This window comes from Taudactylus pleione, unplaced genomic scaffold (assembly GCF_031769625.1).
Source record: "Taudactylus pleione unplaced genomic scaffold, aTauple2 ptg000043l, whole genome shotgun sequence".
Lineage (NCBI taxonomy): Eukaryota > Metazoa > Chordata > Amphibia > Anura > Myobatrachidae > Taudactylus > Taudactylus pleione.
The window spans coordinates 6,562,304-6,586,336 of NW_028284445.1; the positions used below are offsets into that span (position 1 = coordinate 6,562,304).

Here is a 24,033-nt window from a genome sequence, read left to right on the forward strand (position 1 = left end):
CGGCATATGTGTTTTGGGGGCACAGTGCGGCATGTGTGTTTTGGGGGCAGTTTGGCATATAATGTGTTTTGGGGGCACAGTTTGGCATATAATGTGTTTTGGGGCACAGTGTGGCATATAATGTGTTTTGGGGCACAGTGTGGCATATAATGTGTTTTGGGGCACAGTGTGGCATATAATGTGTTTTGGGGCACAGTGTGGCATATAATGTGTTTTGGGGCACAGTGTGGCATATAATGTGTTTTGGGGCACAGTGTGGCATATGTGTTTTGGGGCACAGTGTTGCAAATGTGTTTTGGGGCACATTGCACCATATATTATGAATTGGAAGCACAGTGTGGCAAATGTGTTTTGGGGCACAGTGTGGCAAATGTGTTTTGGGGCACAGTGCGCCATATATTATGAATTGGAGGCACAGTGTGGCATGTGTTTTGGGGCACAATGTGGCATAATGTGTTTTGGGGCACAGTGTGGCATAGTGTGTTCTGGGGCACAGTGTGGCATATAATGTGTTTTGGGGGCACAGTGTGGCATATAATGTGTTTTGGGGGCAATGTGTGGCAAATAGGTTGTGGGGCACAGTGCGGCATATTATGTGTTTTGGGGGCACAGTCTGGCATGTGTGTTTTGGGGGCACAGTGTGGCATAATGTGTTTTGGGGCACAGTGTGGCAGTGTGTTTTGGGGCACAGTGTGGCATATAATGTGTTTTGGGGGCACAGTGTGGCATATAATATTAATTTTCATTGTGTAGTTGACATCCTTAATGTATGAGTTCCTGTGTGAACAATTACAGTATCTTATCTTTGGTGTTATGATACTCGCATGTACATAATTATCTACTAGGTAGGAATGGAGACCCCAAAAAGATTTCTGTTGCCGACCCTGCGTATTATACAGTAAATTACTCATACAAGCTAGGTAATTTCAGTGGGCTAACTATCTACATCAGATGACCATAAGTAAATAAGTCATGGCTACTTCCTTGATAACATACTTACCCACCCTCCCAGAAAGTGCGGGAGACTCACGATTTTTTGGGTAGTCCACATTACTTAAACCCAGACTGAGGGCTTTGTTTTGTGAGTAGAAACATATTCACAAGTATGTGGTACATCCAGCTGCATTATTATGAATATTGGCTTTACACACACAAAGGTCCCTCCATTATGTATAGGCAACTGGTCTATTTTCATTTATAGCCACAGCACAGGCACTACACGTGGCATTTCTATACAGCAAACACAGGTATAACACAGCTGACATAGAAGATGATTTAATATTTTCAGAGACTTAAATCAATATATGTTCTATGCATTTTCAAGTAAAAACAGGAGTATTTTAAAACATAATACACAAATCAGGGGCAAACGGAGGATTTCTAGAGGGGAGTTTCCAAATGCTATATTTTAGAGTGAGTGTGGCCAGGTCACGAAGAGGGCATAAATAGCACTTATCTAGCTTAATATGCATCATATAATGTGTATTTTATGTCATAATTCCAAAGCAATGGGATGATACAAAACCGCATAATGAGACATAAATATTCTGGTATGCAACATTTGTATATCTGTGAGAATGAGTCTGAATCTGTATGCGAAGTGCGAAGACGCAGTGGCTTGTTTTTCACGCCAAGTTCGGTTTCATCTGTGACTTTGTACATTTAAAACTAAATCCTGTGCAGTTAAAGTCGCAGCCCAGCGTCTCTAGTACAGAGTCAGTGGTGTTTTTCTGCATCTGTAGTGCGAATAAGACACAAATTGGAAGAAAAAGTCACTCTACACCATACCACTTGGCGCGGCTCATACAGGCAGTCGTCTCGCGCCGTGTGGAGTATTGAGGTGTGGAGTATGAGGACACATCTGTATTATAACTGAAAAGTAGACATTTGTAGTCCAAATCTTTAATTAAAGATAAGCAAATTATATTATATTACTGTATACTATATATGCTTACTGGTTTATCCATGCATATTGGACTGTAAGCCTAGACTTATGGTGCGTACACACTGGGCGATAAAGTGGACGACTGAACGATAACGATATTGTTATCGTTCAGTCGTCCACTTTATCGTCCATTTTTAACCCCAAAAAGATGAACGATGACAACGACGCGCGTTCCCGCGGGTCATTCGTCATCATCGTTCATCGGGCTGACATGCAGGCCAACCTGACGATCTCGTCAGGTTGCTGCATGTCAGGGAATGGGGGAGAGAGGCCGGCGCTGAACGATATCGTTAATGATATCGTTCAGCGGCTGTGCTCGCTCAATGTCATGAACGACATTGAGCACAGCCTGCCGGGGATAACACTACACGATATCGCTCAGGGAGCATATCGTGTAGTGTGTACCCACCATTAGGTGACACCTTGTATTGTGTCATTTTGATTTGTTATAACATGTATAGTGAGGAAATGAATAAAATTATCATCTGAAGACTTGCCCAGCGTATGGAGGCTACTATACATCCTGTATCATCTTATAACGTATGATGAATTCGGCATGAAACAAAGCACTAAATATACCTCTTTGTCCTGTCATTTTTTAAGCATAGTTTGTTTCATAAATACCTCTACAGTAAGTGTGTACAATGAAACACAATGTCATGGGGAATATTAAATAGTGGAGAAAGAGTGACATTGGACAATGCATATATATTTATTAAAATATTTCAAACACACGGGGGCTTACCTTGTTGTACTTGACAAAACTTTTACACACACAGACATCATACATATATTTTTTCTTAATTAGATTTTTTGTTTAAAATAAATAAATAATATGCATTATTTGAATTACTTTTGGAGTCTATTTAGTAAGCAGTGTTAAGGAGCGTACATACTGGGCGATTAAAATGAAAGATTAAACGATTACGATATCGTAATCGTTTATTAATTGTTCACTAATTGTGATGTGCAATGTCAAAAACGACCAGCGATGCGAGCTCCCGCTGGTTATTATCGACATTCTTCATCTTCGGCACATGCAGCCCGATGTGGACGATGACGTTATCGCTATCGTTCAGTTTGTACATTGAAAAATCGTTTAAAGAAAAGTGGTGCACTAGGTTGAAAAAGATCAAAGATTGATCTTGAAAGATAAGCGATATCGTTCAGGTTGCAGATGGCTCAGTGTGTACGCTCCTTTAGGAGACAAAGTGAAAGGAGATAAGGTGCCAGCCAATCAGCTCCCAACTGTCATTTTTCAAACACAGCCTGTGACATGGTAGTTAGGAGCTGATTGGCTGATACTTTATCTCCTTTCACTGCTTCGCAAATAGACCTCTGTTTACTTTCCTCTTTATGTAAATTGAATGGCCTGTAGAAATATTACGCTTTATGGACTTATTTTTCCAACCTCGGTTTTTAACATTTTACTGTCCACAAAGTTACAGCTGCGGCATTTACTCTGCATTACCCCAATCAAGATATTACCAAAGTGGCACTAATATAAGCACATACATGGTCTGTTCAGCATGGGAATGGGCAGATAAGTGTAAGCTTCTGCACACATAGCAGTGATGTGGCTGGAGTACGATGCTTATTTTGGCTTCCACTCTGAATTCGTAATGAGCTTAGGGCAGTCTTGTTTCCCCATGAGGCCTTAATAACCTATATCCCATACAAATAAACTTTTATTAGGGGCTTGGGCATCATTTTTCTTAGGGAACATTTGGATAGAGTTACAAGAGAACGTGGGAAAGCTAGAAGGCCATGTATCTGCTCACCTTGTCAAGTAACAGAGGGTTACAGTCTTACGGATTCAGTATTTTCATGCTCTGTGAAACTTGCCGTTCATCCCAAAGGAGGGTAAAATGCTGGGTCACTCGTGGTTAACACAATGTCACATCTAATGATCGGTCGCGCTTCCCCACATTTTGTTTCTGCTACGTTCATTCATCACCCCAGTTTATATATATACATTTAAGAAATCTTCCATTAACTACTGATGTTGTCTTCTGCATTTGTTTCAGATGTGTTCTTACACATCTTTGCTGCAGTTGTGCCAAAAAGCCCCTCTCGGCGCGCCAGGTCCCGTGAGACTCCAGTAGCGCACGCAGGGGGGGTTTCTGAGTACCCGCAACCCCCCCTGAAAGCTTGGAGTGCAGGCAACGTGTTTTTAAGCCCCGTCCCTTCACTGCAATTTTGCTGCGATTCGCGGGTCAATATGGAGGAGGCAGAGCCATTATGATGGGATTGAATTAGATTCGAGTCATTTGGCCTCCCTCCCGATTGACCCGCGAATCACGGCAATTTGCCACGAGGGGGCGGGGCTTAAGAACATGGTGGCTGCCTGCTACATTCTGTCCCTATCAGATCTGCTACAAGGTAAGTTTTTTGTAATGTATGTGACATATGTTTGTGTGTGTGTAAGGTATGTGCGACATGTATGTGTGTGTGTATATCATATGTATTTAGGTGTATAATGTATGTGTATACAAATATACAGTATATACATATATATATATCTCTATATCTATATATAGATATATATATATATGTATATATATATAGAGAGAGAGAGAGAGAGACAGAGAGAGATAGAGACAGAGAGAGAGAGAAACCCCCCATAAAAATCCTGCGTTTGCCCCTGGACTCTGCCAGCGCCGGGCGTAATTTTTGTCGCAAAATTGGTCAAAGTCGCAATGCGATGTCACAAAGATGCACCAGCAGACTGTGCTGATTAATTTGAACTGTGACACTTTTATACCTGTGTGTGACCGAGTCTCTGAATTTGTAATTGAAGTGCTACAATGTAGCGGCCGCAGCTTTTTGTCGTTCCATGATGCATCATATAGATTTATGTGCACACATATCAAATTATTTAGCACAGTCTGCTGGTATGTCCAAGACCAGTGGTGGCGAACCCTGGCACTCCAGCTGCTGTGGGACATATCCCAGCATGCACTGCCAGAGTTTTGCTATTAGGGAATGCTAAAACTGTGGCAGGGCATGCTGGGATATGTATTCCCACAGCAGCTGGAGTGCCAGGGTTCGCCACCACTGTCCTAGAATAATCGCTTGGCAACTTAGATGCATTGTCTGCAAATAAAAGGAAAAAAAAACACACCTGACACTAGCAGAGTAGCATGGGGCCCTATGGCTCACTCAGGCCAGACAAGACACGCTGCGTGGCATATTAATGCTAGATGGAGGAGGACACATCTGTACACTGACTCACACATTTTTACAACTTCAAAAGGTCAGTTTAGTGGTTTCAGGTCAAACTGGACCCAAATCTCTGAGTGTGTTGGCACAAAGTGATCTGCAACCTGGATTACACATCTGATCAGGACTGTGTAGATGGAGAAACTGGTTGGTCAGACACATAGGTGGCTACACTGGGCAAAGCCTATGGGGATGGAAGAAATTCATCGTAGAAATGGAATTCTTTATAGAACTATGGATTATTTCACATTTATTAGTGCTAAATGTAGAGAGAGCAAGAGTGCCTCTTAGGGTCTGGGTGGTGGCAATTTGCAGAGCTGTTTCCTGCAAAATATCAATTGCACTCAGACTCCACAATTTTCAGTATTACAAAACAAAAGACTGAACACATGCAGGATAGCTACAAATTTAGGTTTTGTGACCCTTCGGGAGAGATTATTGATCTTGGTTGTGATCCAACAGAGGACATAAGATACAGTAATATCACAGTGTATAGTACAGCTGATTCTGCACCTACAGTATGAGAATTATAGAACGGCTAAACTGTGTCATAGTAACACTGTTTTAAGAGGTCATTTTATGATGGTTAAAACCATGCGGCAATGTTCATTTCTTCATGGTTTTGGTGTGGGAACAAATTAAGACATGCCCAAAGGGTGGTACACACAGACGATATGTCGTCCAATCCGGCCATATCGGGCAACATGTCGACAACATTGTCTAGTGTCTAGTGTGTACACTCAATGTCGCTGACGATGCGCTCTCCCGAATGCAACATGGCCTCCACCGTCGTGATGTCGCCAGTGGCATAACTAAGGGGGAATCGAGCAGGGTTCGTACCCTGGGCGCCATCGGACTGGCGTCGCCATTGGATCGGCGGCACAGGGGGCACCACCGGCCGCAGTCCAGGACACGGGTGGTCAGTGTAGTACTGCGGTCCGCACTACACAGTAACAAACACCGCCGCCGGCTAGTACATTCGTACTACCCAGCGGCAGTGTTTGTTTTGGCAGTCAATGATAGTCAGACTCACTCTAATTGACTGCTGCGCTGCGCCCACTGCCGGAGCCGGGCTGGAGCTCACTCATGATCTCCATCTTCCAGCTCCCCGCAGTGGATTATTGGAGAGACATCATGATGTCTCTCCCATAATGCAGAGCTGACCGGCCCGGGAGAACGGAGTACCAGACGGCGGCGGGTGCAGGATCAGGTAAGTGTTGTTTTTTTTTTTAACGTGTGTGTCTTTGGCACTGTTGGGGGGGCACTAATGGAGGCACTGCATCGGGGGCACTGCATAGGGGGGGACTGCTACTGGGGGCATTATATAAGGGGCACTGCATAGGGGGGGACTACTACTGGGGGCACAATATAAGGGAGGTCTACTACTGGAGGCACTACTAGGAGCACTGCATAGGGGGGACTGTAGGCACTATATAAGGGGCAACACTTGTGGCACTGCATAGGGAGGACTACTACTGGGGACACTATATAAGGGGCACTGCATAGGGGGGACCACTACTGGGGGCACTGCATAGGGGGGACTACTACTGCAGCACTGTATAAGGGGCACTGCTGGGGACTTTCATAAGGGGGACCACTACTGGGGGCCAGCATAAGGAAGACCACTACTGGGGGTACTGTATAAGGGGCACTACTGGGGGCCTGCATAAGAGGGACCACTACTGGAGGGCCTGCATAATGGGGGACCACTACTGGAGGCACTGCATAGGGAAGACTGGAAAAGGGGAACTGCATAAGGGTGCACTACTGGGGTCACTACTACATGGGGCACTGCTACTGGGGACATTGCATAAGGGACACTACTACAGTGGGCATTGCAAGAGAGGCACGACTACTCAGGGCATTAGGGTGCATATGTAATGGAAAGGAATGTTCCCAGAGTGACGAGAAAGGGGTGTGTGTGACACGCCCATTTCAGTGGTCACACCCCTTTTGTGGCATGTGACCACGCCCGTTTTTCGGCATTCGCACATTGGGGGGAGGCCTCCATTTTTTATTTTGCCCTGGGCTCCATATACCCTAGTTATAGCGCTATAGCACTAACCGATGCCGGTACCCCCGCTGGGTCCCGTCGCTTAACACCGGACACCATTTTGTGGTCTGAAATTGTATTGAAAAGCCACAGATCTCAATAGTTCCTACTAAACTGACTGCTGCATTTAAAAGAGTATTGGTTCAGCCCAAAAATGTCTGCCATCACTATTTGTTGGTGACATATATACCAAGTATTGCACCTTTTATAATTGGCTGGGAACTGTGGGAATCGGTAAAACAGTTGAGAGCATCTTCATTTGCATTGAAATACTAGTCATTTGTAAGGGCTCTGCTCTTAGCCCTGCGGTTGTGGTATTTTGTTTTTCTTAACCACAGTTGCTGCAAATGAAAAGTTTTTTACATAGACGTGTCACTCAAATAAGTATTGCTCAGAATTTTTTACATTTTCAAGTCAATCTGGAATTTGTTTTCAATGATAACATTTCAGATATTGTGAAACAAGAGCAGACATCTGACAAGTTAATGGAATTAACAATTAGTCAGTAAGCAGCCTCTTTGCAGTAGAAAGCACGACAGTCGCTGAGGTGGAGATGGATACAGATGATGTCTGCCGTCAGTCATTTCCACAAGGAACGCAACAAGACGGACCTCAGTGTGGCAACATTTCACTTAGGTGGACATCAAAGACGGCAAATAATTACAGGGCTTTCAGGGTAGACAATCTTTAACCTAATTGAGCTGTATTCCTTTAGATATTCCAATTATTTCCTTGCAGCACAGGTGACTTAGTTGCATTTACTTTAAAAGTATTTAATTTTTACCAGTTATTATATAATCTCCCTAATAACTATGCACATTATTTAAAATAACATAAAAATTTGACGTCATTGGCATTCCATTTAGGAACTGCGTTCAGCCTGTAATGGGTAAGTGGTATTGCCTTTAATAATGACACTTCTGAAAAAGGCAATTAGGATGTAAATAATAATACATACAGAGATATAGTATATACATGCGTTTGAGTTTACTGAAGTTATCTAATTAAGGACACAATTAATGGTGTCAGACAGAAATCTACCACACTGGCTGTGATATAAGTTCTAAATGTTCTTAATGGATAGTTATTTGGCTGTGGTGCCAGTGGGTATGGTCTAAAAGGTCGACATTTAGAATGTTGATAATGACGGAAAGTCAACATGACAAAGATCGACATTGACATGTGGACAGTTGCATGTCGACCATGTTTTCCACTGCAGAGATAAGAATACCGCAGCCTAACCCAAATCCTAGCCGCAGTCTAAACCTAACCGCAGCCTAACCCTAAAATTGTTAAATAATTGTCTGTTACCATTCTTTTGTCAAAATTCTGTCCATGTCGACATTCTGAATATATACCATGCGAGCAGGGGCGTAACTAGGTATTTAAAGGCCCCATAGCAAACATTTGAAAGGGCCCCTATTTAGAGGCTTACCATACTACCCTTTAAACCGGGACACATATGAATTACACAGGTTCTGTGATTGGCTGGCTTCAAGCCTGCATTTCACCTGGTTTTAATCAGCCACAGAACCTATGTAATTCATGAGTATCCCGGGATAGTATGAGTGTTAAAGGGATAGTATGGTAAGTCTACCTCAGAGTTGCCTACCTTTAAAGATCTCTTCCCGGGAGAAGCCCGGGTAAGAGAAGCAGGAGGGAGGCAATGAGGGGCGGGGCCTGGCGATTCGCGTCATTAAGCCCCGCCCCCTCATGGCAAAATTGCCGCGATTTGGCTAGAATTTGCATAGGGGGCGGGGCCAAATGACGTGATTCATGTAGAATCACGTTTTACGCCCCGCCCCCTACACGGAGACCCGCGATCGCCGCGTGTATTCTCCTCATTCTGCCCACTTCACTAGGAAGTGGGCAGAATGCGGGAGTAATGCCTACCCTTCCGGGTGTGCGGGGGGTTACCCGAAAAATCGGGAGCCTCCCGCGAAAACCGGGAGGGTAGGCATGTATGGTCTACCTATGTATCACCCAATGATGAAAAATGTATATCACACATGTAACTTTGCCAACGAAGATGGTCCCCCCTCAGCACCTGTGGTAGTTACACCATGCATGTCAGCTGTATACAATTATCCATAGCTTAGTATTATGCAAGTAGACATGATTTGGTGACGTTATGCGATTCCCATAAAGCTAAATGACATAGGTTTATGAAACCTGTGGAACCCATACGGTCTTGCTGAGGAATTGTATACTTACGATGCGAACAAGCCAGCACAGAGTATAGGTGGAAGCAGAGTAGTGGGTATTATAATGGTAGGGCGGTGTCTGGTCGTCCTCCCACGTCTCATAACGCTCTGCGTAAAACACTGCTCTCTTTGGATTCAAAGCACCGATAGGCTAGAAAACAGGTACAAATAGGACAGGATTAATATTCATTATTTGTGATACAGGATCAATTACTCCAAAAACACATGGCAATCACTCCGTCACGTATGTTAAAACAAAACAAAATAAATTGCTGGTTCCCCAACAAAGGTGTAACTTTCATACAGAAACATTTCTTGAATGTTGCGAGGCAGCAGGAGAAAGCAGCTATCGGATTTCAGCGATAACTCTTTAGATGCTGTCAAATGAATGCTGACACCTGACAGCCTAATGAATTTACATTAAACAGCAGCTTTCACTAATAGTTGTAGAATATATAGATATACTGCTGTGGGTAATCCAGCAGCCTCCTCTATCGGGTACAGCACAAAATGTAGTGCATTTAAGTGTTGACATACACATGTCACATTCCAGCAAGCTAAGTGACAGCTTGATTTGCCGCTCCCGTTGTTCTAGAGAAAGAGGCCGTACAGCGTGAGGACACACAACGCAGCGTATATGGAAACGCTGTTCACCTGCTGATGCAAACACTGCTGGGAAAGAAATAACTCCAGTTACAACCGTACGGCACATTTATTCACATATTGCTATTGTTCGGGGTTGCATTGAACAGCAGCTTCTCAATCCAGCCCATTGGATCTCTCAGTATGCTACTTGAAAAGTGTTAATAATAAAAAAAAAAAAAAACACTACAGTTGAAATATTTAAAAATGTTTGAATAAACTACAAATAGAATCGTTGAAGGGCTGTGCAAACAGAATACCAGCTACGGCGGATGTTCATGTACAATCACAATGCATTCTTATCGAGTTCTTGTCAAGTGTTAAAAAACAAAACAAAAGGAGGATTAGTGTGGGGAAATAAGAGCCTCTAACTGGGCTAGTTGCCCCGAGCCTCAAATTCTCGTAGCAACCTTGGGGGAGAGTGTGCGGAGACTGCCTTCAAACCAAATCAATACGTCTCCTGAAGTCTATCACTGGAATAACACGTCTAATGGAAAGTGACTTTGGCTCACACAGGATACTTTGTAAAGAACATTTAATGATGAAAACAGCTCATGTAGAACGGCTGATGGTGTTTGGTGACACTAAGCAGCAATACTAAATAGCAGGTTTGAAATTTACATTTTGTGAACAAAATTAAATTCACATTGAGAAAACAAAGTGTAACCTCCCGTGGGCACTGTGTCCTTCATCCATTCCTTTTCCAAGTGTGATTTGCTAGATTCCCTGAAAGGGCTGTTTACAAACATCCGATGGGAAGATGGAATCACACAGTGTCATGGAATCATACCGTTCACTAGTGGGAATACCCATGTGCATCAACTAAGACATAGAAACTTCAGCATTCCTGGCTCTCAGGGGCGTAAGTTCATCACAGATGCAAGTTATAATTAGGTGACCCCAACCCCCCTTTCCCCCCCATTGGAAAAAAAAGGGAAATGAAATATGGTGCATATCTATCTATCTACACAAAAACATACATATTTACAGCCCTAAGTGGGGTGAATATATTGTGGGCAACGGAGGAGGTGCCCCTTCAGTACTAGCGCCCGGCGGCAGGCGCCTCCAAGGTCTCCCATAGTTCTGCCCCTGCATGCTCTCGCTATTACAGCTCAAAACTGAATCCCCACCACTTTAATTATATATATGAAATATAGCAGTTTATTTAGCGCTATTCAGAAATTTGCTGGGTTAACTAAGATCTCTCGTTACAGCAATTCACAGCAATAAGTGATGTAGTATCGGGGCTAGTTACCATTCTTTCCATGCAGAGACAGCGCTTCTGATAAGCAGCTTCCCTGCCAAATGGCAAACCCAGTTATTTTACAGCTGCCAGATATACTGTAACACTGCTAGGTTCTAACTACTTTGTATGGGTAAAAAAAAAAATGAAATGAAATGAAATGGAAGGAGCAGAGGGATCTAAAAAAAATAGCTCCAAATAGCTCTTTCCAAAGCAAAATTGCTGCTATGGTCATCTGAAGTTGGTGTTCGCTATTGGAGGTAAAGGACCTCATTCAGAGTGTCGTAAGCGGCCGCTCGGTCGTAGGGGAAAGGAGGCCGGATATGCAAATGAAGCAATCGCAAGTTGCGTCGTTAAGATGGGATCGTTAGCTGAACGAGCGAGGGTAAGAAGCGGCCGGAAGACTAAAAACACGCCCCCTTCTCGATCGCAACACACGTCATCTCCGGGGTTATAAGGATTAATCGAGACCATCGGGACCCATCGGAGCTGATCGCAGAGCTTAAGGCTGACCATACCCACTCTCAAGCACTACGATCTAGCCAGTGTAAAAACCACCCATGTCATGTGTGCCATGACACTACTTTGTTAATTTTTGCACTCCCATTAAACTCCGTTCGCATAGTCAGGTACGCCTGCGTTCGGATCACCACTCCCCCGTTCACAAGCACCTTCCCCTGTTACCACCCACAAACGGCTCATTCTGTCACTCAAACTAACGACCTGGCTGTGCTCTAGGAGTGAGAAATTGCCGATCGCAACAGCTAGTTTGCGCACGCGCATTGCAAATCTTACGCATGCACAGTTTAGCGAACATCGCTGTGTACGAATGAGCGGCCGCTTACGACCGACTCTGAATGATGTCCAAAATCCCTAAAAATGTACGGTATTTTTAGGTGTAATCATTTTTTAATCTTTACTTTTAAAAATGGAAAAAACATAAAAAAGTATAGTACTTAAATGTCAATGTAATAAATTAAGATGGTTACACTTTTCAAGCCTAAAATGCTTTTGTAGTTTTGTAGTCAGTGGTAAAGTTATATTTAGGCTGCAAAATATTTTAAACAAAAGTATTTTATTTTACATGAAACGCTCTGAAAACACATTGACAACAGGTAAAAGAAAACCTCCAGAATTCAGGTGACAGCACAGAGACGCACTTATTAACAGTGCCACAACCGTACAACTATTCCCTGGACAGCACCGCTGCATGGTCAGAACTCGATGTGCTTCCTAAATTCTCAAAAAGTGGGAAAACAAAACTTGGAAAAAGTCTTCAGAATTGTAACTCGCAGTTGAATGGCTGAGCATTTCCATCCAGAACATAATCATACTGATAAAATGAAAGTCTCACAGAACTACGATGGTTTCTTGCCAGAAGTTTTCACACTTCAATATGCTCATTTGCATTATTACAGTAAGAGGCCCAAAGGCTTTATCACTTCCTGTGCTTCCAGCAACACACTAATTTGGTGCATAATTGTTATGCTCATCATCTCCTGCCACTCAATCAGCTCAAGTATTAACAAATAGAATTTCAGATGTTCGGTAAAAGGGTGTGTGATGCCTCAGATGCCCGTCATTGCCAGTAACCGTGAACTATAATGAACCCATGCATAAGAGAGAAATCCGGATAATCGAACAAGGAGAGGGGAGAGACGCACATGCAATACAGATTGTAAAAAAAAGTCTTACTGACTGAGGAAATTTATAACTCACAAATATTGTGGGGTCTAACAGTGCTAGTGGCAGCTGCACCAAAGTCATATATGCAATGACCATACCAAGTTGTATTTGTTGTTTTCCTAATCAATCTATAGGGAAACTGGCATACTTGCTATTTAATGGGGTTCAAACACTGTTTTCCATCTAGGTTCAAAACTGTCAGGTGTCATTGTTCTGTAACCACAAGGATAGAATGTCTATTTAATAAAATCGACCGCTGATAAAAATTATATCATCACAATGTAATGAGTTAGTCTGAACTCTGTACCCTCCCATCGTTGTCAGTGATGCACAGGAGAGAGTGAGGGGGCAGTGAAGGTGATATAGAGAGAGAGTGGGGGTAGGAGAAAGACAGGTGGGTTTTAAAGAAAAGGTGAGGCCTCAGGAGAATGTAGAGGACAAAGTGTTTGGGGGGTGGAGTTGTTGGGGTAAGGGAGAGAAAGAAGTAGAGGGAAAAGTAAAGATTTGGGGGGACTGGATGGAGACAGAAAATATCTATATAATAATTTGACCTGCCCCTCCAACGGCTTCCAGTGCAGACCTTAGCCAGAAGACCGTTCTGCGCCAAGGTTATGTATATACATCTGTGAGGGGATGGGACAGCATGGAGCGGGCTGAGGTGACCTGGAATATGCTGGGTCCCTTTACAAGTAGATCAAAATAAATAAATAGAAGCTGGGCAACTCCGGGCATTATATAGCTAGCACTGGAGGACAACCTCTCCTAAACTGATAATTGGAAATGCTTTCAGGTTGTGGGCTAAGCAGCATCACAGCACTGGGAGCCCAGCAATTTACTCCTACTCGAAGTCTAAGACTCCTAATATGTGCCTATTAATTGCTACCATTTATAGCACATTGCTTATTATGAATAACACAGAGAAGGGAGGGAAATGCCAATTAGCACATCAGTAAAATTAACAGCTGGTTACCATATTAAACTGAAATTACAGAGACTTCCCTGTTTATAGTTTTGCAAAGACACCAGGACATGAACAAAAATTTAAAATGTTTATAACACAGATGATCCACAGAGACATTTATATTCATTGGAAACATAGTTAAATAATATACTGGGGGATTTAAATAAGTTCAAAGGGAATAATTTCCTAAATCACAAGGACACAATCTAAAGTTGGATGAAGACATTAAACAATATGATTATATGTACTGTTTTATAGCACAAGAGTCATTTACAGTTCACAGAGATAAAGAGGTCAAATATTTCAGTTGGAAAAGTAACTAACAAATATCTCTGACTTTCTTTGTAGTGGATAATAAAGATACTACCCCCAGACGGTTACCTCTGTGGCCGACTCCAGGTACTATGAGGAGCAGAATGGAGGCTGCACTGAGCCGATGTGGGAAGAGTCCTTTTGAGACGTCCATTATAGTAAGGGCATCTTTCAATGGATTTTTGTTGTGTAGGTAATAATACTATTGACTACTTTCCTTCACTTATGCCTCCAGGGAATCTTTCTAGCTTCCTATCTCAGTGTACTGGGATAAGAAATCATTATTTGAAGAGATGGTGGGATTAACTGCAGTAGACAAGAAGCTATCTTCTGTACCATTACGGGGACGGACGCACACACGGCTGCTAGAGAAACCCGCAACCTACATTAATAAATTAGGTATCAGAGTCCTATAGCATAAGACCAGTTTGTACACAAGCATCATAACACATACAGGAGCATAGAAGTAAAAAATACCATGCTCTTCAATTAAGTTTTTTCTATCATGTCCAAGTTCCACATGCAGTATTCCTGACACATTATACATTAACGTGTTGTTACGTTAGGGGAAAGCTGAGAATAGAGTTGCTGATTGAAACACACGCCAAACACATGTTAAAGTCAATAAATGCAGGACTCCCTTTATGTCCTGTTAAACGCAGAAGACAAAGTACCAAATATTTGAGGTAGAATTAAGCTGTGAGCTTTTTATTTTTAACGTGATCTTAGTATGTTCATGCAATTCAAACACTTCAAGAGGTTTTTTTTTCTTGGTCATATAAAAATATGAATAATTACCTTTGAAAGGTCCCTGAAGTTTCCTGGTAAAGTTAAATCCAACTCCTCAGATTCATAATTTGTTAATACCCATGGAAAAACAGGATACTGATTCAAGTCGTTATATGTTCGCCCTGGGGGAAAAAAATTAGTTGCACTTGTTAATGGATAAAGAAATAACAATTACAAATAATTCATTAGCTCTTCGTAGACCATACAGGAATAGATGTATAAAATACATAACTGATAATTACACATAAACATGGAACAAAGTCTATATTGTAAATGAAATGGGAGGTCATTCATTAGGTACAACTGAGATGTTTTCATAGGCGTTTAATACAAAACAAGACCTAACCTTATAACATTTTACTTATTCCTCCTCAATGGAACCCAATGTAGCTGTATGGCACTGACTGAATGTATGGTCTGTAGATCTGCCAGGGAGGTGTTAACCATGTCCTCAAGATTGCGTGGCCACTCCCATTTCTGACACGTACAAAGCTACTTCAGAGGGCTCCTGTATTCACAACGGGCAATGGCCACACCTCCACACACCCCTAGTACCGTATAAATATACAGAGTTTAATAGAGTATAACCTCTCCACTCAAAACCTATTAATTCAATGATGCACCTTTACCAATTTCAGTGCAAACACGTTTTTTTCCTGTTTGGTGAAAGCAAATGTCTGATTGTTTGTTATGTTTTAGGGCGAGTTTAGTTTCTAAATGGGGCCTGATGCAGATAAACAAGAAAGTGGAATTGTAGTCATCACAGACGCTACACCTCTGTGTATTGATCATCCAAAACTTGTTCTATAAAACTGCAGTCACACTAAAAATACTGAATCAAGTATAAACACAGATATTACAAGCAAATATACTACTGAACATTGTGAAGAACGGTGTTATTTATCTGAATGATCTAGAACTGCCTTTCCCATCATCTACTTACTCCTCTGTTTCATTCTGTGAAATGGGGAGTGATGTAAGGATCACATCATGAATCATCACGATGTAGATTTTGTCTGGCAATCTTTCATGTTGTATTCATACGTACAGCAGAGAGGTCCAGTGTGTATTTAAATAATAGTAGATGTTAAAAAGCCACTTATTACATGGCATTTTGCTTTTCAAACTTTTTGGTCTAACCTGGCAGCTGTTTAAAAACACTGGTCAAGAGCTGTGGGTCGTGTCTTCTGCTTTTTGTGATGGGCAGATGAATATTACTTTATATTAAAACTTTGATTTTTTTAAATAATAAATATAATATTAGTAAATAAAACAGCAAAAGAACCCTTAAGGTGCTAATACTAGTTAAAAATCCACGTATAGCAGCCACAGTGAGAGATTCCTCAAGAAAAGGTTACCACAGTACAAACTCTATATAATAAAAGAGAGAGCATGTCTGTGTCTTTTTGACCTTTATGCATGGCCAGAGTTTTGGACCTAGCTCCCCCAAATTTGTCATGGTGGTGTAGTTTGAACAGGACTAGGTATTTGCCTAGGTTTGAACTTAGTCAGGGCCACACACTGTCACACATTCGCTAAAAATGGGGACACACTTAAATTACACAGGTTCCAAAGCTGGCTTCAGTGGAAATTGGCAGTCTGCCAAAAACCTGTGAAAAAGCTACAAAAGTATAAGTTTACTATCAGTCTGAGCAAATTTCATGACTCATGCAAGTTCATATTAAACCCAGAGCCTGTGTTTGCATGCAAGGGCTTAACTATAACTTTGTAGGCCACATAGCAAGATCTTAAGATGCCCCAACCCCCAGAGGTAAAAAAAAAAACATACATTTTCCACCACACAGAGCCCATTCATGTTATGCCACACAGAGCCCATTCAGGTTATGACACACAGTAATACCCATTATACACATTATGCCACGCAGTAGTAGTGCCCTTTTTACATAATGTCACAGAGTAATGCCCCTTACACTACACGGTAATGCCCCATACACATACCACACAGTAATGCCCTTTATAGATTATGCCACATAGTAGTAGTGCCCCATAAAACACATTATTCCAAACAACAGTAGTGCAACTCACCACCCCATGTCCCTCCAGCAGCCTCTCGCCTCCTCCTGTGTGCCATCAGCAGCAGCAAGTGTAGTTTTGGGGCCGGGCTGCCAATTACAGCTGGCGCACCAGTAGGTAGCAGCAGACATGGACAGACAGCGGAGACGCAATTTGAATGTGGTGACGGTTGCGAGCCAATCGGAGCTGGCGGACCAGGTGCCGCCACAGCTCATTGGCTGCCAGTCTGCGAACTCTGATTGCCTCACGACCGGCGCCACTGTCTCTCCACTGCCTGCCAGTGCACCAGCTGTATACAGCTGGCTGGCCAGCACCAAATCAACATTATTCACATCTCACACCCGGGCCCCACTCAACGGCCCTGACTAGACCGACCCATCTTGTGTACATGACTAGGTGCAGGGGGAGCGGCGGGCCACAGAGGCAGCTCGGGCACCGTAGCAGCCGCACCCCTTGCACCCATGGTAATTATGCCACTGTTTGCAAGTATGTTAGCAAACAGTGGGGTTCTTTCAGGATCAATGGAATGGGGACATAGGTGAGGACAATGTAAACAAATAAAGGCTGCAGGTATACTTCAGGGTTGAGTCTTCGTGTGTGTGTATATATATATATATATATATATATATATATATATAAAATCTTTCAAGACATGATCTAGTGACTTGCAGGTGTAAACTTTGAATAGGTGGCATCTTTAGATTGTGATATAAACATTGCAACTTGGATATATAGTTCTATATATCTGAGCTTTATGCTATTAAATTAGGTACACACTAAAAGATTAAGATTATCTGTCCAATCAGGTTTGTTCCCAAACACTGGAAAACAGACAAAAATGGTCATTCAGACACATTGGTTAAATCCGTTTGATTTAAACCATTTTGGCCTAAAGACCATTTGTGTCCGTTTTCTGGCGTTTGGGAGCATATGGTCGATTGTCATTTGCTCCCATACCTTACCAGATTTTTGTCCCAACCAGCCAGATAATCTTATAGTGTGTCAGTGTCCAGTCTTCAACACGGGCAATGCCGGGTATCCCAGCTACTTCTAAATAAAACAGCTTTGTCACCTATTATCAGCACTCACTGGCAAATTAAAAATGTTGGCTAACCACAATTAATTAATTTGCTCTAAAAAAGTATTATGTAATATTGGTTTGTTTATTATTATACATAATAGATCACTTAGTACACAATGTAAAATGACAGTATGTTTATTCAAAAGTTATCAGATTCACTCCATATAATATATGAAACTGCTAAATTTATCAATGAATCCAATACAAAGGTCATCTAGAAATACACTAAACCCCAATTCATTGCATCATATCATCGTCTCACTTTTAGCACAACATAAATGGGCTAATTCTCTATAAATGTAATACTGGACATGTAATATATATTTCTATTCACACACATATACACTATATATATATATATATATATATATATATATTCTGCAGTATGAGAGTGATTAATATAATGCATGCATATATGTGCTTCTTTATACCAGAATATAACACAATATACTTTGATACTATCACTAGACTAGTTGGTTGGTTAGAATGAAAATCTGGTAATGTATGGGAGCAAATCACATTCAACAATTTGCCGCAAACCCCGTAAAATGGACAAAAACTGTCGTTCAGGCAAATAGCTTATATCAAACAGATTAATCCAACTTGTTTGAACAACAGGTTTTGTCTGGTTTCCGGGGCTTGGGAGCTAATTGCTGATTGTTATTTGCTCCCAAACATTACCAGATTTTTATTCCAACCAACTAGCTGGATGGTTAGATGAAAGTTGGTCTAGTGTATGGCCAGCTTTAAACATAATATCCATGCTCACATACAACACCTGTATCTATAAGGCTTCATTTGCAGCATTTGTTGTTGATCGACGTTTAGCTTCATTCATAAAACTACTGTACTTCTATTCAAATAGAGATATCAATGACAATAGCATGCACAGAAGCCAGTGAATGTCATTAGATACAACTGGTAGGCAAACACACAGATTATTGGCAATACAGGCAGCTAGGTAACTTTATACGAATAGCAGACCTATTACCAAGCAGATAACAGCGTTTTGGTGGTACCTAAATATTTCCCATCAGTTATTCAAAACTGAAATCTAGAACTAGAAATTCAATCATCATAAATAAGGTTCCCTCAAGTAGTTATTGCATATAACGTTAATGAAAAAGCTTCTCTTCTATTAAACTGCATTTGGTATTTTATTTTCTAACAAGCATATTAGGAATATATAGGGCATAACTAAAATGTGCTGAAGGGTATGCAGAAACCAATGGTGTTAAATGGCCCCCCACTTCACTGAGGCTTTCCCTGAGTCACATAACACCCACCATTAATGATCTGGTTTTGGTGTTCTCTGGCTGAAATCTAAAATGAAAATCTATCCTAGTGCAAACAGACAAATAACCTAGGTTATCAATTCCCAGGCCGGCTGCAGATTTACAGTGCTGTCATAGGAGCGTTTCTGTCTAGGTTTGAATGATTGTTGATTTGCCAGACGTGGACTTATGAACACAGCTTTCCCTGTTAATACTACTTGTGCAGCAAATGTCATTTGTGCACAGACCGATGAACTATGCACATATGGACACAAACTGCCAGTTTCCATGCATTGTACATACGGGGAAATTACACTTCTTGTGAAATAATATCACTTTGTATAAGAATATAAACAAGGGAGAAGTCCAGGTCAGGTTTGTATCAGGACAATTGCTCTAGATCTAATGCATCTCTGATACAATAGTATTATACACAGATGAAAGTGGATCTAATGCTGACCACATGTGCTGTAACATCACTGACACAACAGGCCCATACCAGCCAACTGTGACACCTTCCCCCTCTGGGATCCCTCACTGAAGTGAGTAGAATGCGGAGGGTGACTTATTCTTCTGGGAGTCCGTAAGATATTCTACCAGATCATCACCCGTCTGCAGAGTCCACACACTCCTACAGGTGTCCCCTTTCTAAACTCAACCAACCTACTGAGCCCCAAACCAACACTGCTGTGATTAGATGATACAGCTCCACAATACCTTACCCGTTACAATACAGTTAGACATATATGCAATTGGTGACGCTCATGTATCAAACACCAGGGGGCAGATTACAGCATGACTGCACCCTATAGCAAAATTAGTGTCACAGTGATCCTGGTGCACCCTCCCAAGACACACCACTCTGGTCTTTGCGTAAGGGTGGAGGTGCGGATGCTACGTGACTTAGAAGTATGTGGGGATTGGGGCCTCCTGAAGCTTCAATGCACAATCACTGCCCTATGCACATGCTCAGATGAGTATTACTAGACTGTCTCACCTCAGGGACCTGTAATGGCCACATCCACTGCAGTAGTGGTAGTTTTGCCAAACACATATTTTCCTATGGATTTTAACATTGTGAGCTAGGTCTTCTTACTTCATTGTCTGTTTGGTGGTGTATATATACATATAGGGATGTGGAGAGATTACCGGCGGCCGGGATGCCGTCCGTCGGGATCCCAACAGTGGAATCCCAACCCGGGGCTAAAGATAGGCGTCAGGATCCTGACAGCCGGTATCCCGAACGAAGGTAAGGAGGCTAGGTTTAGCCACCCCCGGGAGGGCTAGGCTACGGGGAGGGGGGGTAGGCACACCCCCTCCCCAAGGAGGCTTAGAGTGTGAGGAAGGGGAGTTAGGTTTAGGAACCCCCGGGGGGTCTTAGGGTTAGGCACCACCCCGGGAGATAGGCACCACCAAGGGAGGGATAGGGTTAGGGGGGGAAAGGGGAGGGTTACCCTAGTTACCACTTCCGGTCGGGATGTTGAACCTTCGGGCGTCCTAATTATATATATATATATATATATATATATATATACACACACACACACATACATGTTGGCAGGAGATACACCCACAATGAAATCACTTCTGCCAGCATGTTTTTTGATATGAGGTGTTTTAGTTGTATTGCTTTGCATAAAGGCCCTGTTGCGGGAGGGGCCCACATGACCAGCAGCGCTATACAGACTGGTGGCAGCAGCACCTTCACCTACCGCTCACACCAATGTCACTGTGTGCCGTACATGCCTACCCTCCCGGTTTTCGTGGGAGGCTCCCGATTTTTCGGGTAACCCCCTGCACCCCCGGAAGGGTAGGCATTTCTCCCGCATTCTGCCCACTTCCTAGTGAAGTGGGCAGAATGAGGAGAATACCCGCGGCGATTGCGGGTCTCCGTGAAGGAGCGGGGCTTAAGATGTGATTCTGCATGACGCGAATCATTAGGCCCCGCCCCCATCGGCCCCCTGCTGCTTCTCTTACCCGGGCTTCTCCTGGGAACAGATTGTTAAAGGTAGGTAAGTATGCTGTGTGCCCTGTGCACAGACTGCTATGTAGCCGACCCAATTCACCCACCACTCACACCAATGTCACTGTGTGCCCTGTGCACAGACTGCTATGTAGCCGACCCAATTCACCCACCACTCACACCAATGTCACTGTGTGCCCTGTGCACAGACTGTTATGTAACCTATCCTATTCACCCACCACTCACACCAATGTCACTGTGTGCCCTGTGCACAGACTGCTATGTAGCCGACCCAATTCACCCACCACTCACACCAATGGCACTGTGTGCCCTGTGCACAGACTGCTATGTAGCCGACCCAATTCACCCACCACTCACACCAATGTCACTGTGTGCCCTGTGCACAGACTGCTATGTAGCCTATCCTATTCACCCACCACTCACACCAATGGCACTGTGTGCCCTGTGCACAGACTGCTATGTAGCCTATCCTACTCACCCACCACTCAAACCAATGTCACTGTGTGCCCTGTGCACAGACTGCTATGTAGCCTATCCTATTCACCTACCACTCACACCAATGTCACTGTGTGTCCTGTGCACAGACTGCTATGTAACCTATCCTATTCACCCACCACTCACACCAATGCCACTGTGTGCCCTGTGCACAGACTGCTATGTAGCCTATCCTACTCACCCACCACTCACACCAATGTCACTGTGTGCCCTGTGCACAGACTGCTATGTAGCCGACCCAATTCACCCACCACTCACACCAATGGCACTGTGTGCCCTGTGCACAGACTGCTATGTAGCCTATCCTACTCACCCACCACTCACACCAATGTCACTGTGTGCCCTGTGCACAGACTGCTATGTAGCCTATCCTATTCACCTACCACTCACACCAATGTCACTGTGTGTCCTGTGCACAGACTGCTATGTAACCTATCCTATTCACCCACCACTCACACCAATGTCATTGTGTGCCCTGTGCACAGACTGCTATGTAACCTATCCTATTCACCCACCACTCACACCAATGCCACTGTGTGCCCTGTGCAGACTGCTATGTAGCCTATCCTATTCACCCACCACTCACACCAATGTCATTGTGTGCCCTGTGCACAGACTGCTATGTAACCTATCCTATTCACCCACCACTCACACCAATGGCACTGTGTGCCCTGTGCACAGACTGCTATGTAGCCTATCCTATTCACCCACCACTCACACCAATGTCACTGTGTTCCCTGTGCACATACTGCTATGTAGACTATCCAATTCAAGTGAACATGGGCCCAAAGCATCTCTCCCCTTATCGGCGGCGTGCATGGTGCCACACTTCTCTTGCATCGATGTCAATAAATTTTATTTTTGTTGTTGCTCAGCTTTAATTTGATGATTCAATTTCTGTTCAAAACAGAATATACACACTTCCATCAGGTGAACTGAATAACATAGATTACCTTGTTACAATGGAACCTGTCAAGCGGTGGGATATATTAGGCGGCAAGTGAACAGTCACTTCTTGAAATTGATTTGTAGGACGCTGGAAAAACGGGCAAGCATAAGGATCTGAGAAACTTTGACAAGGACCAAATTTTGATGTCCAGACGACTGGGTCAGAGCATCTCCAAAACGGCAGGTCTTGTGGTGTGTTCCTGGTATGCAGTGGTTAGTACCTAACAAACATGGTCCAAGGAAGGATAACCAGTGAACTGGCGACAGGGACATGGGCGCCCAAGGCTTATTGATGCACGTGGGGAGCGTAGGCTAGCCTGTCTGGGCCCATCCCACAGGCGAGATACTGTAGCACAAATTTCAAAATAGTTAATGCTGGCTATGATAGAAAGGTATCAGAACATACAGTGCATCGCAGCTTGCTGCCTAGGGGGATGCGTAGCCGCAGACATGGCAGAGTGCCCATACTGACCCCTGTCCACAGTCAAAAGTGCCTACAATGGGCACGTGAGCACCAGAACTGGACAATGGAGTAATGGAAGAAGGTGGCCTGATATGATAAATCACATTTTCTTTTACATCAAGTGGATGGCCGTGGGCATATGGTAATTTACCTGGGGAAAAGATGACACCAGAATGCCCTATGGGGAAACAAACAAGCTGGCAGAGGCAGTATGATGCTACAGGCAATGTTCTGCTGGAAAATCTTGGGTTCTGGCATCATGTGGATGTTACTTTGACACGTATCACTTACCTAAACCAAGTACACCCCTTCATGGATGGCTACAGTATTCCCTGATGGCAGTGACCTCTTTCAGCAGGATAATGCTCCCTGCCACACTGCAAAAATTGCTCAGGAATGGGTTGAGTAACATGAAAGAGTTCAAGCTGTTGACTTGGTCTTCAAATTCACCAGATCTGATCGAGCATCTGTGGGATGTGCTGGAAAAACAAGTCCGAGCCATAGAGGCCCCACCTCACAACTTTCAGGACTTAAAGATCTGATGCTAACATCTTGGTCCCATATACCATAGGACACCTTCAGATGTTGTATGGAGACCATACCTCCATGGGTCAGAGCATTTTTGGCAGCACCAGGCGGACCTACACGATATTAGGCAGGTTGTTTTAATGTTATGGCTAATGGTTGTATATACAGT

General features: G+C 43.2%; 1 protein-coding gene across 11 annotated transcripts in view; it reads right to left on the reverse strand.

The window, feature by feature from the left end:
* NBEA (neurobeachin) overlaps positions 1 to 24,033 on the reverse strand; it is a 634,796-nt gene that overhangs the window by 76,203 nt on the left and 534,560 nt on the right. For all 11 annotated transcript variants that reach the window (XM_088460223.1, XM_088460224.1, XM_088460216.1 and 8 more), the window contains 2 exons: positions 15,067 to 15,179; positions 9,435 to 9,575 (listed from right to left, as the gene is read on the reverse strand). In XM_088460223.1, coding sequence (XP_088316349.1) covers positions 9,435 to 9,575; positions 15,067 to 15,179 — 254 coding nt within the window. The remainder of the gene's footprint in view (positions 1 to 9,434; positions 9,576 to 15,066; positions 15,180 to 24,033) is intronic.